The following is a 17,764-nucleotide window of genomic DNA, read 5'->3' on the forward strand; positions in this document are numbered from 1 at the left end:
CGTCATTGTTGTTTGGCGGGTCCGGGCTGGGGATTCGAACCCGCCACCTTAGGTGTACGTGGCTGGCGCCTTAGCTGGTTGAGCTATGGGCGCCGAGCCTAGAAAAGTTTTTGAAGGTAGATTTGCTGATGGGCTGGAAACACAGTGGGAAAAGTAAAGACTCAAGATTGATTTATAGGTTTTGCTACAGCCCTCAACTGAGATGAGAATGTGATAATCACACACAAACACAGTTTTCTTTTTAAAGGCTACAAGGCTTGAAACACAGATGCAAATCTATTTGGAATGCCATGTCTATTACAAGTACTAAAATACGTGTCTGGCAGACTAGAAATTTTTTCTCTTCCTCAAAGTCCAAGATTAGACATGCATAATGGCACAACTGGGTAGAGAATTACTACAATCATTACACTATAAATACTGAAGATAGGCACTAATGTTGCCTAATCCAATCTTACAGCTCAACAGAACCATATCAAGTAGTTGAACATACTCACTGTTTTACAGAGTTCACTGTCAGGATGGTTCAGGTAATTCAGAAATTATGTATGTTGGAGGTGTACAATGCTTAGAAGGAGCAATCACCATGAGACAGTATGTCAACAAATCATCATGGGAATAAATGGCAACTGAGACAAGGCAAGTGTAGTCCGTGCAACTGTAGTTCAACAGAAACCCTGAACTAATCCTTATTCCTCTGATAGGAGGAAGACTGTTATTTTAACAGATGCTACTTAGATATGAACTTTGTGTGTCTGGTATGTATGAGACCAAAAAATGTATGTCTTCAATGTAATGTCTATCTGTAACATATACACACAATATACTACAGTGAGTTTGAAAGTGGTCATATCTATTGGGATTGACAGGACTACAGGACTTTTTTTTCCTTTTTACTCATCTGTATTTTGCTATTTTTCTACACAAATTTGCATCATCTGCCCCAAAAGGACAATAATGCATGTGAAATGAATTTTAAAGCCACGCAACACATGACCTCAGTATATAAGGCACAAGTATATAAGGCACAATCACACAAAAGCCAAGATCATCAGGGCAAAACTAACCAAATATTTCTGAGGCAGAAATGTCCACAGACACACAGATGACTGTGCTCTAAGGTGCAAGATAATTTTTTTTTTTGCAGTTTTTGGCCAGGGCTAGGTTTGATACCTCTGGTATATGGGACCGGCACCCTACTCCTCTGAGCCACAGGCGCTGCCCGCAAGATAATCTTTTTGAAGTACTGTTGCGGGGAAAAAGATGATACTTTATTCCTTACAATTTAAAAATTATGGTGGCAAGAGATATACATTTCCTAAGAAAGGTCATTTTCCTTTTACCTGTTTTCTCTCTTTAGGATTGAGAAGTAAATACCGAGGATCAAAAACTATCTTGTGCAACTCCTTCTCCCATGTTGAAAAAGCAGATACCTTTAAAATAAAAACGTATTGCCTCATAATTAAGTTTGTTCTAAAAACATAAAGGTCATAATTTTGCTTGAAATCTACAGGATATCTGTTTATAAAGAGGACATAAAAACCATACTGACGTTTCCATCACTAATAAATGACAAGCAGTGGGAGGCTAGCAAAAGTAAAACTCTACACTAATTGGCTCTGAACATTTCTATATTACATAGAAATAACACACACTTAATTACTCATTAAAATAACCACTACTGTGTGACATTTTAAAAATCAGTACATCAGAAAAAGCCTTGAAGATTTGCATTTTGATTTTCCATGCTTGCTCTCAACTTGTGAACAATTCTGTGATTTAAAATTGAACAATTTTACTTAGTCAAATGAATCGGTGAATATAAACCCAAAAGTTGAAAACCCTTCTCAATTAAGCTTCTAATAATATCATAAAGTATCAGCTCTCCTTTAACCAAAAGCCATTCTGAAGATATTAAAGGAAGAATAATCACATATGCCTTACCTATCCCAGTAGTCCGCCATTCTGTAATGTTAATACTCGTCTTACATTACTCACCAAAATTTAATGACCCAATAAATGTTAAGTGTTATTTGTACTTTAAAAGGACGGTAAAATGGTATTTAGTTAAATGGGATATGATGAGCCAAGAAATAGGCTGTTTCCCCAAAACGTACAGTAATTTTGATAGGGTTCCCCTAAACCCCTCCCCCCCACAACATAAGCACTAACCTTAGATTTGACCTTTTAGCAAGACATATTTATATTACTTATACAAAACAGAAATATCTCCCCCAAAGATTGTTTTCTGACCCCTCTCTCTAGCAGCATGTCCTTGAACTGCTTCATTCGAGCCTCCAGAGGGACAATGGCCCTTTCTCGGGCAGCTTTAATTTCAGCTTCCATGGCAGCTTCTTTCTCTGAGTCAATGTCTTTATTATCGTCTCTCCTATAAAAAATAAAATATAAGGCATCAATTAACAAAATATTAATAACAGATCTTACTAAAATATTAAAATCAATGGAATTTCCAAGACTCACTACTGAGCAGCATATTTTTGGCAAAAACAAATTAAATTGAGTGTTTCAAATGAACTCTAAGGAATAAACAACTTTCATTACAATAATAAAATTAAAATGAGCTTCCAATGATGTTACAATGGCTACGTTGTTAGGAAAAAAATATATACCCTTAATGTGCTGTATCTCCCTAACAGTAACTGATACACAAAAAGTAAACTACAATACTTTAAAAAGAAAAAAAAGGCTTAGCTAACACTGTAGCAAAACTGTGTGTTAGAATCAAACAGCACAAAATACTTTTTTAGTTCTTCAAATAATATAGAAAAAAAACTGTATTTTCCAAAATGTTTTACATTTTAAATATGTAAAATATTTTTAAATCTAATAAAAATTGGTATTAAGTGGTATTACATTTTAGTACTCTCAAACATTTATTTTGAAAATAAAATTAAAATATCTGTAAATTTGGCCAAGTGAGTATGTGAGATATATACCTTACCTACCTGACATTTTTATTACTCACTTTCTGGGTGATAAGTTGATATTTAAGCTGAAGGGCAGGTCCCAGAGAACAACATGGGCCCAGGAGTAGTTAGGTGAAATTATAACTGCTCATCAATGACTAAACTACTGCTTGTTCCTCCAAAAATGCACCTCAGGGCTAAGGACAACCCTGTTGTGGTATACTACTCAAGTGAGATTTTAACATAAAATCAAGTCACCTCTCAAACACATGCACTATGAAAAAGGCCCATTCAAGTAAATAATCCAAAAAAGTAAGTAATTTAGTAACACTTGAGTATTTTCAGCAGATCTTACTTCTTAAATATGATCTGCTAAGTTTATTAATAAAATTGGCCCATATTCTCTATACAAATTTAAGGGAGTTAGGAAAAGAAAATATCTAGAAATTCAAAAGCATGCTATATGGGGAACTGTAGGTAGCCCAAGAGATTTAACTGGAAATAAGGCTAACCCACAAATTCAAGTGAGAGGTAATTAGCACTTAGGGAATGAATCAAAAGAAACAGAAGACATAGTCCATGACCTGCAGGAACTTAGCGAGATAGTCTGTGACCTAAGATATGCACAAAACAAACAGGTAAAAGCAATTTGCCAAACAATATATCCTCTTATACTAATTTATTTAAGAACTATTCAAATAAAGAGTTAAAAGACATCCAAGAAATATAATAACTAATGAAAACAAATAACCTTTAAAGAATTATACTAAATGAAAATGTCACAATACAAGCTATCACTATCTATCTCAATAAAAGAAATAAAAGAAAAACTAAGCCAGGAAAAACAGGCTTTTAGCTTTGTACCTAAATAGAGAAGCTCGGGCAATCCACATAAAGGACTTCTTTGACATTCTCCTGATAAAAGCAGTTAAAAACCTTACAGAGTTGTCTATAAGAACAAACAATTAAAAACAACCTAAAAGTTTAACATTGTAGAAACATCCAAAATTATGATACATAAACAGAATGAATACAGTCATTTATAATAATTAAGAAAATGTGTCTTAGTCCAGATTTTTTAAAAGAACACAAAATCATTTAATTACAACTAATAAAAATACATTTAGTCAAAAACTAAAAATTAATTGTAAAAATGAAAATACAGTGATAATTATGAATATCTTAATTTATTTAATATTGTTGCCAATCAACACATTTTTAAAGAAGAACCACCCTTACAGGGGTTGTCTTACTGATTTCCTTGCCATAATTTGGCTGCATTCAATCTGTCCTTTTTAGATAAGGACTATGATTAACCAGTAATGTCTTTAAAGTTTCCTTTTTGCTGCTAAATAATGGTCCCATTCCCCCCACCACACACACCCCACTTCTATCCCACCCCTCCACCTCCCACAGTAACATTTATATTTTACATAGCTCTAGAGCACTAGTCAAGCTAATGCTTTAACTTCTAACATTCTTTCTCCCAGAGCACTTCTTAAGCCCACCAGTTCACTCTTTACCAAGCAGTCATGACAACAGACTCAAGGACTAGGAAAGACACAAGATAAGTAATAATGTGAGAGAAGTCTGGGTCTGTTACTGTGAGATCTCTGGAATTATATCTGTTGAGATCTATCTATATATTCAGGAAGAAACTTATTTATATAATTCAAACTTAAGAAATTTCTGAAGAGAATTAATTTTGAAAATGTCATTTGGCTTCATAATACATATTTGAATAACCAAATCTTTTACAAATCTAGCAACAGAAGGGACACATTTTCTACACTATAAAACAAAGCTATTTATTATCAGGCCTAAGAGTATAATCATGACTTGTCTCCTAACAGTATTCACATTAACTGTTCATTCCAGTCACAAACTGATCATGACCTAATCAAATTTTTAAAAGGTATAATCTGCCTGAATTACACAAACTATATGTATTACTTACTTCCGTTTTTTTGCTTTAACAGGCTCATCTTCATTAATTTCTTCCATTAGGTCTTGTTCTTCTTTAACTGAACAAAATTCAATTAAAATATTTAGCCATGAATTCTTCAGCTAATCACTACTAGAACACTTGCTTTAATCGTATTAAATAGAAGCTATAATCTATCATTATCACTCACTTGCACTCATAGAGAATTGCCACTTTTGGATGGACAGCATTGTTGGGGTTGGATGCCCTGGCAAAAACATTACAAATATTGTTATGAATAGTTATTGCATATATTTCACAAATTTCTTTTTTAATTACCATTTGTATAAAATGTCTACCTCTCAATATTCATTCCTTTATAAAACACTAATAATTCTATACCTCCTCTATTTATCCTCCTTTTACATTAAATTTTCAATTCATTTTGAATAGTTTCTGGCCCAAACCTTAAATCTATAAATACATAAACCTTTCTAGATTCAGGATTTAATTACCTTTTTACGATTCATATTAATGTGCTTATCAAGTGAATAAATCAAATGTTTAAAAATAAACTCAAGGCTCAGCACCTGTAGCATAGTGGTTATGGGATCAGCCGTACACACTAAGGGTGGCGGGTTCAAACCTGGCCTGGACCAGCTAAACAAATGATGACAACTGCAACAAAATAGCCAAGCGTTGAGGCAGGCACCTGTAGGCCCAACTACTTGGGAGGCTAAGGCAAGAAAATCACTTAAGCCCAAGCCTTTGAGGTTGCTGTGAGCTATGATACCCCAACACTCTACCGAGGGCAACATAGTGAGACCCTGTCTCTAAAAAAAAAAAAAACTTATATAAAACAAAAGTAAATCACATACTTTCTCAGTCTCATCCAGTACTATGATTATAAAGTATCATTAATATCATAAATATTGCTAGAGAGGTGCCTAGTACCTTCAGCACCAGACAGGCAAGGCTGCACTGCTTCAAACACTATTTGTAAGAGGAAAATGTCAGTACCACATATATGCTATACATGAAAATTTCTCAATCACTAGAATATATATAAGCACTTATTTCACTATAAGTATTAAATGATTCATTTGTCTTGCTTCTGTACTACATGGAGGCCAGGGCTCAAGAAAAACACAATCATGTCAGTATAAGGGCAAATTACCAATAAGAAATACACAACAAAAATTATACAAATACATATACACTCAATACACTGGAAAAGATAATCTCTTAGTAAGATTTAGGTGTCTCTATATTATCAGCAATAAGGATTATTATAATCATCTGGCTCAAAGACTAAATTTTTGTATTTTTACAAAATTTTGCATTTTGTATTGTGAAACAAAATTTTAGTAAATGAAATATTTTTTAAGACCTCTGGGTAGTTTTGATTACTCAAAAACCTATTACTAATCACAAAAGGTGCTGAAAGGCTCACTAGTGAGCACTTTGGTAGTATTATTACTATAAGCACCAAGCAGCAAGCAACAACATTACCAGCAGATCTTAAACTAAGTCAAAGTCTTGAAAATAAATTAAAAATATACATCTTTACATACCATAATCTTACCCAAATTCTTAATTTTAAATCCCTATTATTTCACTCAAACTAGTAAGCAGAGCTTTTTTTATTTCCTTTAAAATTTCTTGAAAAATAAAAGTTTTTATATGGCCTTCACATTTTTTCTCAAGATATTAAAAGAACGTTAAAATTGAGATATATTCCTAATTTAATACTCACTTAGTTTCTTCATGTCTTCCATTCCTTTTTTATGAGGGGGCTCCTGAATAATTTTGTCAACATCTGCCCTTCCAATCAGATCATCAGGTCGGTCCCACATAGAAAGACGAGTGGTAGGATTGTAAAAGAAAACCCGTTCATCACCGGTCCAAACAACACACCTAAGAATTGATTCAAAATAATTTTTTGTGTTATAGACCATATTTTATGGTTAGATCTACTACTATCACCCTGTCAAAGGGGGAAGAGGAAGGCAGTGAGGAAGGATATGTTCTTACTATCAATAATTTTATTTATAAAAAACTAAAACATGTCTTTTCAAACAGAAGAGAACTGAAGAAGGTAAAAACAGCAGCTCAACATATTAACCAAGATAAACAGGAAAATGCAAAGCAATTTGTGATGAGAGTTCAGGATGCTTAGGAAGCTGGCTCTGTACACTCGATTTGAGAGTAGTAAATTTTAAACTACCACAAAGGATCAATTTAATGAGTTAATAATAATGCTATTAAGCAGTTCTAAAACTAAAGGATAGACCATTAACACCCTACTGTGGACGTCTTAATTTTTTTTTTTTTTAGAGACAGAGTCTCACTTTATGGCCCTCAGTAGAGTACTTTAGCGTCATAGCTCACAGCAACCTCTAGCTCTTGGGCTTAGGTGATTCTCTTCCCTCAGCCTCCTGAGTAGCTGGGACTACAGGCACCTGCTACAATGCCTGGCTATTTTTTGTTGTTGTTGTTGTTGCAGACCAGGGGACCAGGTTCGATCCCGCCACCCTTGGCATATGGGGCCGATGCACTACTCACTGAGCCACGGGCACCACCCTTCTTAATATTGTTTAACAGACTAAAATTATATACTCAAATGCAACCTTCCATGAAGACTGCAAGATCTAATTATATCTGCAATAAAAAAGTAAAAAGAGGTATCAATTGTGCTAGGGCACCATACACCACCATAGCTCCACTACTGCCCACTGGTCCTATTAATTATAAGTAGAAAACTTTGACCAAAAAAAAAAAAAAAAGATTGTAGAGTCTGTACAATCTTAAAAAAATAAACAAACTGAAAACAGTTTGGGAGATAGTAAAATTTAGAACTAAATTTTAGAGAGTAAATTTTCCACTTTACGCAGTCTGACAGCTCTGCCCTGAGGGTAACTCCAGGTTGCAGAGCTGCATGGTGGTAGTAGCACAAGCAGCTAAAACTCCAGTATAAACCAGGGCTTCATGGCCAGATAACCAAAAGTTAATCAACATTTGTCAAGCCCAAGGTCATCTAAATGTTGAAATTATCAGACAAAGCATTCTATGTTGAAATAGTCATACAAAAACCTTAGAGCAAAAATAACTAGACTTCATGAGATTAAAAAAAATACTTAGAATAAGTGAAAAGATAGGCGTTCTCAGTAGAGAAATAAAACCATAAAAAATAAAAATTTTAGAAATTAGGCTCAGTGCCTAATTCCATAGTTCAAGCAGCTAGGGCGCCAGCCACATACAACAAAGCTGGCAGGTTCAAATCCAGCCCAGGCCCACCAAACAACAACTACAACCAAAAAACAGCCAAGCGTTGTGGTGGGCACCTGTAGTCCCAGCTACTTGGTAGGCTGAGGCAAAATAATCACTTAAGCCCAAGGGTTTGAGGTTGCTGTGACCTGTGTTGCCATAGCACTCTAACCAGGGCAACAGGTTGAGACCCTGTCTCAAAAAAAAAAAAAAAAAAAAAGAAAGAAAGAAAAGAAAAAATTTATAAATCAAAAATAACTGAAATTTCACTTGATTGGCTCAAGAACAGAACAGAGAAGACAGAGGAAATAATCAGTAAACTAGGGGCAGCGCCTGTGGCTCAAAAGGGTAGGGCACCAGCTCCATATGCCGGAGGTGGTGGGTTCAAACCCAGCCCCAGCCAAACAAACAAACAAAAAAAAAAAAACAATCAGTAAACCAGAGGATGAACCAATAATTATCCCACCTGATAAAACAGACACTGGGAGAATAATTAACAAAGCCTCAAGAACCTATGGGACTGTAACAAAATGTCTAATATGCATATAATGAGGTTCCAAAGCAGAAAGAGAATGAGGCAGAAAAAATTTGAAGACATAATGGCCAAAAATATCTCCCAATTTGTTAAAAAGCAAATATACATGTCAAAGAAGCTCAGCAAATTCCAAATAGGATAAACTTCAAGATACACATAAGACAAACAGGTGAAAATCAAAAATGAAGCAAAAAGACCTTGATAGCAGATAGCTTAAAAAGAAAGAAAGAAAAGGTACAATACACACAGAGAAAAAGAGAAATAATTCCAAAGACCATGGATTTCTCATCAGAAACCACAGAAGTCGGCCTCTTAATTTACCAGCCCTGACAATGGAGATCTGCTCACTGCCTGCGGAGAACTGTAAACTTTCTTACTCTGTAAACATCTTCCTCAATAAACCTAGTTCCAAGCTTGCCTTAACTTAAACAAACAAAAAGAAACCACAGAAGCCAAAATACAGTAGAACAACATGTTTAATGTTCAAGTAAAAAAAGAACTGCCAGCCCCAAAATCCATAGCCAGTAAAAATAACCTCAGAAACAAGGGCAAAAACGAAATATTTTGAGATGAAGAAAAACTAAGAAATTTCATCTCCCACATCTCCATTCTTCATGCTGAAAGGGAATGATACTAAAGAGAAAACTGGATCTTTAAAAATGAAGAAAAAAACAACAGAAATGGTAAATATAAAAGATATTTTCTTCATCAGTTCTTTAAAATACATATGAAAAATTATACTACTATATTCCTGAAAACCCCATCAGGTTCAAAACTACCAAAACTATCCGTAAGTGCAGGGCAATTAAATCAATAACTTAAACACTCATCCTAGAAAGAACTATACCAATAACCTAGGAATTCACATATGAAAACAAAAAAGGAGTTAGGAGATACAAAGTAAACCCAAAGTATGTAAAAGAAAGCCAGCCGAGGCAGCGCCTGTAGCTCAGTGATTAGGGTGCTGGCCACATACATCAAGGCTGGCGGGTTCCAACCCAGCCCAGGCCAGCTAAAGCAACAATCACAAATGCAATGAAAAAATAGCCAGGGAGTTGGGGGGCGGGGGGGAGCACCTGTAGTCCCAGCTACTTGGGAGGCTGAGGCAAGAGAATCTCTTAAGCCCTAGAGTTGGAGGTTGCTGTGAGCTGTGATCCCAGAGCACTCTGCCCAGGATGACAGCTTGAGACTCTGCCTCAAAAGAAAAAAAAAACAAACCAACATTAAAAACTCTCAGAATCAAAAACTAATGTTTACTGATCCTAGAGAATATAAAATGCTTCTAATTTTTACCTCTCTATTAATTTTCAAAAATGTGTCAAACTAAATTCATGAAAAATCATCCCAGTGGACATAAAGGAAACAGAAAACTATGTTTTACATGTAGTTCCTTATCTCCAAAGAAACAGTAATCACAAGATAGCAAGAGACAGAAATACTAACTAAAATACGATTATCCAAATTATGTAGCATATTCTCCTCAGCTGAACAATCTATTTAGCTTAAAGTTAGTACTTAACCATTTAGCAATAAATGGCTTTCAGATGAATTATGAAAGCACTAGGAATAGAGACACGCACTTGGGGGTGTGGGAGACAGAAATGCTTCCTAAAAAGATAATGAACCTAGAAGCTATAAATAAAAAAAGATCAATCGGGCAGTGCGCAGTGGTTCACACTTGGTGAATCACCTGAGCTCAGGAGTTCTAGACTATCCCAAGCAAGAGTGAGACCCCCATCTCTACTAAAAATAGAAAAAACTAGACAAGTATTGTTGTGGGTGCTTGTAGTCCCAGCTACACAGGAGGCTGAGGGAAGAGGATCGCTTGAGCCCAGAGTTTAAGGATACTATAAGCTATGACACCAGGGCCCCCTACCCAGGGCAACAGAGTGAGACAGGTCTCGGGGAAAAAAAATGTTTATCAATTTGACCTCATCAAAATATGAAATTTATAAAAAACAGGATACCAAAGCAAAAATCAAAAGAGGGAAACTGCAATACATGTAAAAGTCAAAGGATTAGTAACAATACACATAAAAAGCTCCCAAACATCACAATGAAAAAGTCCATTAAAAAAAGCATAAAGGGGGCAGAGCCTGTGCCTCAAAGGAGTAGGACGCCAACCCCATATGCCGAAAGTGGAGAGTTCAAACCCAGCCCCGGCCAAAACCCGCAAAAAAAAAAAAAAAGAAAGGAAAAAAGCATAGGGCAGCACCTGTGGCTCAAAGGAGTAGGACACCAGCCCCATATGCCGAAGGTGGCAGATTCAAATCCAGCCCCGGCAAAAAACTGCAAAAAAAAAGCAAAAATGTGCAAAGACAATTGCCAGCCAAGAAATAAGTTCAAATCGCGCCAGTATTCAAGATAGAGATCTTTTATCAGAACTGTAAAAGATCACTATAGTACACAAAGATCTGAAAAGAGTATATCACTACATTACACCATGTGTGAGCAAAACGTGGTAATCTCTGGCTTTTGGTGGGAGAATTAACTGGTGCCTTCCAACCCTCCCAATGAGCTCTATTTGGCAATATGCAATAGAACTTTAAACAGATATTATCCTTTTATTCAGGAATTTCACTTCTAGGAATGAATCCAATAGAAATACTTGCATGTGTTCACAAAGAAATATGTATAAAGATGTCATAAATAGCACCTTCTGTAATGCCAAGGGCAAAAAAAGGGGAAAACCACATGTGTAGGAAAATTATGCATTTTCATATAATAGAGAACTATGCTGTCATGAATAGATTTCAACAGACTAAAATAGCAAGATTTCTGACACATATTTACTTTTAAAACCTGAGGAATAATACATATTTTTTTCTTTCTGGAGAGAGTTTCACTCCATCACCCTGGGTAAAGTGCTGTGATATCATCATAGCTAGCAGTAACCTCCAACTCTTGGGCTCAAGCCATCCTCTTGCCTCAGCCTCCCAAGGAGCTTCAACTATAAGTGTGTGCACCACCACACACCTATAGTTCAGGAAAACCCAGCTGGTTTTCCTGGGTTTTTTGTTTGTTTGTGTTTTGGGGTTTTTTTTGAGACTATGTTGCCCTGGGTACAATGCCGTGACATCACAGCTCGTAACAACCTCCAACTCTTGGGCTTAAGCGATTCTCTTGCCTCAGCCTCCCAAGTAGCTGGGACTACAGGCACCTGCCACAACACTATCTTGTTCTTGTTGTTGTTGTTCATGGTGGTGGTGGTGGTGCACTTGTTTAGTTGGCCCAGGCCACGTTTGAACTCGCCACCCTCGGTGTATGTGGCTGGCACCATAATCACTGTGTTACGGGCGCTGAGCCCAGTTTTCCTGTTTTTAGTAGAGATGGGGGTCTCACTCTTGCTCAGGCTGGTCTCCAACTCCTAAGCTCAAGCATGTACCAGCCTCCCTGAGTGCTAGGATTACCCTTTGACTACATGCAAGTGCTCAGAAATAAAACATGCCTACAGGCTCAGCATCTGTGGCTCAAGTGGCTAGGGTGCCAGCCACATATACCACAGCCGGTGGGTTCGAATCCAACCCAAGCCTGCCAAATGATGACAACTACAACTAAAAACACACACACACACACACAGCTGAGCATTGTGGCGGGTGCCTGTAGTCTCAGCTATTTGGGAAGCTGAGGCAAGAGAATTGCTTAAGCCCAAGAGTCTGAGGTTGCTGTGAGCTGTGATGCCACGGAACGCTACCAAGGGTGACATAGTGAGACTGTGTCTCAAAACAAACAAACAACAAAAACAACAACAAAACATGCCTACAGTCATCGTTAGCAGCAAACTACATCTCACACTGAAAGCCTAAAGGCATCGTTCACAGGGAAGAAATGCCTTGTTTGAACACCTAGGCTTGGTAGTCAAAAGGTTAACGAAAATACAAATAACCACACACATACTCCTACACATAAACACACAACGCAAGATAACAAAAAGTACAGAAGTCATACCAAACTTTTTATTAATGGAAAAGTCTGATGAAGTTATAATTTTTTACAATTCTTTCATATTCTGTGCCTTTTTTTGAATTCAACTATTCTAAATCACCCCCAAAAGACCAATCCTGAATCTACTCATACTTCTAAATCTGTTTGCCTGTTTGTAGGAAATTCAGAAACAGAAATTCAGTACCATGGGGACACAATATCCAGATTTTGGAATGCTACAAGAAAAACATTAATTTTTTCAATGACAAAAACCAGAAAAAAATAAGGAAAAGCAGCTGAGAAGGAACCTATAGATTATAATTACCTATAGATTGCTTCTTATGGAAGAGCAAAGGAGGCAGATTCTTGAAATAAAATCTACTTTTGATGAAGGTGCTGTAACACTGTTGCAGAGATACTAAAGGATTTAGAATATTACATAAATTTACTTGGCAAAGCAGCAACAGGGTGCACTAATTTTGATTAGAGATTATAGATTACAAGACTTCAGAAACAAGCCAATTCACTGCAGTGTGAGGAGGGCGTACAAGCAGTCCCAGAGTTACAAACATCTAACTTACATACAACTTAACAGTTACGAACAGGCTATTACAGGTAATAGGTAAATGTGCCTATTCCAACTTACATAAAAATCCAATTTAAGAACAAACCTACAAAACTTATCTCCTTTGTATCCCAGGGACTGCCTGTAACAAATTAAATGAGTTGCAGCAGGAACAGGAAAAAGAAGCAACACCAGTATACCTCACAGATATTGCAGATTCCATTCCAGACCACCCCAATAAGGCTAATATCACAATACAGTGAGTAACAAAAACTGTACTTTCCAGTCCATGTAAAAGCATATGCTTTACACTAAGCTATTGCCCAGGAAGTGTATAATAGCATTATATATACACAATGTACATACCTTTGTTAAAAAAAATACTTTATTACTAAAATATGCTAACAATCACTGAAGCCTTCAGCAAGTCTTGGGGAAGGCAAAGGGTCTTGCCCTGGATCCTGACGGCTCTGACTGATTTGAGTGGTTGGTTGCTGAAGGTTAGGGTGGCTGTGGCAATTTCTTAAAATAAGACTATGAAGTTTACCTTATCAATTGACTCTCCCCTTCATAAGAGACTTCTTGGCATGTGACACTATTGGATACCATTTTACCTACAGCCGAAATTTAAAATTACAGTAAACCAAAATCAGACCACCCTGTTGCTGCTTCATCAACTAAGTTTATGTAATATTCTAAATCCTTGGTATCCCTGCAACAATGTTCACAGCACCTTCATCAAAAGTAGATTCTATTTCAAGAATCTACCTCCTCTGCTCTTCCATAAGAAGCAAACTCCTCATCCACTCAAGTTTTCTCATAAGATTGCCGCAATTCAGCCACATCTTCGGGATCCACTTCCAGTTTTCCTGCTATTTTCACATCTGCAGTGACTTCTTTTACTGAAGTCTTAAATCCCTCAAAGTTATCCTTGAGAGTGAGAATCAACTTATTCCAAACCCCAGTTAATGTTGATATTTTCGATTACTCCCATGAATCATGAATGTTCTTAATAGCATCTAGAATGATCACTCATTTCCAGAAGACTTTCAATTTACTTTGTACAGATACATCAGAAGCATCACTATCCATGGAGCTATAGCCTTATAAAATTTATTTCTTAAATAAGAACTGAAAGTCAGAATTACTCCTTGATCTATGGGCTACAGAATAGATGTCGTGTTAACAGGAATAAACACCTTAATCTCCTTATACATCTCCATCAGAGCTTGTGGGGAACCAGGTGCACTGTCAATGAGCAGGAACAGTCTGAAAGCAATCTTTCTTTCTCAGCAACAGGCCTGAGTGGGCTTAAAATATTCAGTAAATCATGCCATAAACAGATCTGGTATCATTTGGGCTTTGCTGCTCCACTGGCATAACAGAATTTAGCATTATTCACAATGGCCTTAGAATTTTCAGAATGGTAAGCGAACATCAGCTTCAACCCTAAGCGACCAGCTGCATTAGCCCCCAACTTGAGTCAGCCTTCAAGCTCTAAAGTCAGGTACTGACTTCTTCCTAGCTATAAAAATCCTAGATGCAAACAGAAGGCTCTCTGATATAGGCTGAAAATTTGTTCTTTAATGCAGTTACCTTCATCAATAATCTTAACTAGACCTTGTGGTTAACCCGCTATAGTTTCTATATCAGCACTTGCTGCTTCACCTTGCCCTTTCATGTTATGGACATGACTTCTTTCCTTAAACCTCATGAAGCAATGTCTTCCAGCTGCCAACTTTTCTTGTGCAGCATTCTCTCCTCTCTGAGCCTTCAAAAAATTGAACAGAAGTGGGTCCTTGGTCTGTATTAGGCTTTGGCTTAAGGGAATGTTGTAGCTGGTCCGATCTGTCCAGATCACTCAAATTTTATCCATATCAGTAAGATCGCTTTGCTTTCTTGTCATTCATGTGTTCACTCAAATAGCACTTTTAATTTCCTTTCAGAATTTTTCCTTTGCATTCACAACTTCAGCTGACTGGTATAAAAAACCAAGCTTTTGGCCTGCCTTGGATTTTTTTTTTTTTTTTTTTGGGACAAAGTCTCAAGCTGTTGCCCTGGGTAGAGTGCTGTGATATCACAGCTCACAGCAACCTCAAACTCTTAGGTTTAAGCAATCCTCTTACCCTAACCTCCCAAGTAGTTGGGACTACAGGCACCGCCACAGCGCCCAGCTATTTTTTTGTTGCAGTTGTCACTGTTGTTTAGCTGGCCAGGGTTGGGTTCGAACCCACCTCTCTTGGTGCATGTGGCCTGAGCCATAACAACTGTGCTATGGGCGTTGAGCCCTGGCTATTTTTTTGTTGTTGTAGTTGTCATTGTTTACTGGCCAGGCCAGGTTCTAACCTACCAGCCTCAGTGTATGTGGCCAGTGCCCTTACCCACTGAGCTACAAGTGCCACCTATCTTGGATTTTTATAAGCCTTCCTCCTTAAGCTCAATCATTTCTAGCTTCTGAGTTATAGTGAAGTCATACAACTTTCTTTCAACATATATAGTTATTAATTAACCTATTCATCATATTATTGTGTCTCAGGTAATAGAGAGGCCCAAATGGAGGGAAATGGGGAAACAGATGGTTGGTAGAGTAATCAAAACACACAACATTTACCTGGGTGAGGTTTGTGGCACCCTAAAGAATTACAACAGTAATACCAAAGATCACTGATTCTAGATCACCATAATAGATGTATTAATGAAGAAAGTTTGAAATACAGTGAGAATTAGCTCAGTGTCCATAGCATAGTGGTTACAGTGCCAGCCACATACACTGAGGGTAGCAGGTTCGAACCTGGCCTGGGCCAGCTAAACAGCAATGACAGCTACAACAAAAAAGTAGCCAGGCGTTGTGTTGGGAGCCTATAGTCCCAGCTACTTGGGAGGCTAAGGCAAGAGAATCACCTAAGCCCAAGAGTTGGAGGTTGCTGTGAGATATGATGCCACAGCACTTTATTAAAGGTGGCACAGTGAGACTCTGTCTCAAAAAAATAAATAAATATAGTGAGAATTACCTAAATGTGACAGAGCGATGGCACGGATAGACACAGGGTTACCACAAACCTTCAAATTGTAAAAAATGTAGTATCTGTGAAGCACAATGAAGCAGAGAACGATACAAGGTCTGCCTGTGCTTAGATAAAAGAAATAATTTTACATACTTCTATAAATGTAATTATATAGTGGATGTGCACACGAAAACAAATTTAAAGCATTTTAAATAATAAAAAGTATATTAGGGTCTCACAGTGGGTCATGTCTATGATTATGAGCAAAGATTAATGGAGAATACCACACAGGAAGACACTTGTAGCAACTGAAATTTAGATGCGAATACCCCAAACACAACAATAACCCAAATATTCAGCAGATTAAAACATATTTGACATATATATACTTTTAAGGTACTTTTTCTTCCTACAAAATAAACCATGTAAGAAATAAGTATAGTTTTTTTAAAAAAGAAAGAGAAACTTATCGATTAATAATTAAGCTAAATGCATACCATGGAGTACCAGGAATAGGAGTAGTAGCTACTGGCTTTGCCTTCTGGGCCGCCTTTTCTTCTTCAGTCATCTCCTCCTCTTTGGGCTCCTATGGGGAAAAATATTACTCCCATTTAATTACTATCAGAAAACCATACTTAAATATTCCACAAAAAAGAGTGTAACTGAAAACACCTCCAAGTGCAAAAAGGTCAGTTGTTAGAATAAGGATGGGATAAGTAGGAATTTCTAAAAAACAATTTCTAAATCCTTTCCCACATAGAACCCAGGAGCAGCATCTGGTCTTACCTTATAAATTCACTAACCATGTGATCAGGAACAAAATTGGAGAACTACAGTATAAAGAATCAGAGGAGACTTCTTCATTTAACACTGTTTCTGATCTCTGCTAACTGGCCTACTACTGAAATATGGCCATCATTAGTCCTTCACTGAATCAAGGAAGCTTCCAAAAAGCAATTCTTTTAGTGCTATAAAGGCATCATTCCAAGCCAAAACACAACAGCAGAGAGGACAGATAAAACACATCCAACATTTCCCAAACATGAAGTTATAATTTTAACATGTACCAGTCTCTAAGTCAAGAGATTAGAGATCAGGTCCCAAGCTCTGGTCTAAGGCCTCTTCTGTCTATGGCCTTCAGTTTAGTGTAAGGCCATAATATAAATTTAATGAAATTTTCAAAGGAAAAACTAAATTAGAATCTTCAAAGATCCCTAAGATTTCAAAGAGCAAATTCATAATAATTATTTAAAAATATATCAAGCAGATATTAAAAATAAATTGTACTAAACAACTAATATGGCTCCCAGCTGCACAGGTCATGGCCCTTTACCTCCTTTATCTCCTTTATAGGCTCTTCTTTAGGATCCTCCTCCTCTGTCTCCATTGGCAGAGGTTCTTCAGAAGGTTCTTTAATTGGCTCTTTAATCTTCTCTTCTAATTTTTCTATTAAGAAATTAAGATGATATAACTCAAATGTTTTGATATGATTTCCTAAGATCATTCAGAGAATAAGCAATTAAGATATTCCATTTCTAGGCACTGACCACACAGATAAAACGTCTGTCTTCATATAATCATTGATTTAACTCTATTTTTATACTCAACTTTCTTTTT

The 17,764-nt window shown here is 36.7% G+C and overlaps 1 protein-coding gene across 3 annotated transcripts in view; it reads right to left on the reverse strand.

Moving 5' to 3' along the window:
- Window positions 1-17,764, reverse strand: part of TCERG1 (transcription elongation regulator 1) — a 68,894-nt gene that overhangs the window by 26,969 nt on the left and 24,161 nt on the right. For all 3 annotated transcript variants that reach the window (XR_002774401.1, XM_023515606.1, XM_023515602.1), the window contains 7 exons: window positions 17,481-17,593; window positions 16,645-16,733; window positions 6,608-6,768; window positions 5,063-5,119; window positions 4,885-4,951; window positions 2,254-2,389; window positions 1,344-1,433 (listed from right to left, as the gene is read on the reverse strand). Coding sequence is in view for 2 of the 3 variants with exons in the window: in XM_023515606.1 (XP_023371374.1) it covers window positions 1,344-1,433; window positions 2,254-2,389; window positions 4,885-4,951; window positions 5,063-5,119; window positions 6,608-6,768; window positions 16,645-16,733; window positions 17,481-17,593 (713 nt within the window). In the remaining variant the exon portion in view is untranslated. The remainder of the gene's footprint in view (window positions 1-1,343; window positions 1,434-2,253; window positions 2,390-4,884; window positions 4,952-5,062; window positions 5,120-6,607; window positions 6,769-16,644; window positions 16,734-17,480; window positions 17,594-17,764) is intronic.

Source organism: Otolemur garnettii, unplaced genomic scaffold, assembly GCF_000181295.1.
Source record: "Otolemur garnettii isolate 467f Iridium unplaced genomic scaffold, OtoGar3 scaffold00003, whole genome shotgun sequence".
In the NCBI taxonomy this organism is placed as follows: Eukaryota; Metazoa; Chordata; class Mammalia; order Primates; family Galagidae; genus Otolemur; species Otolemur garnettii.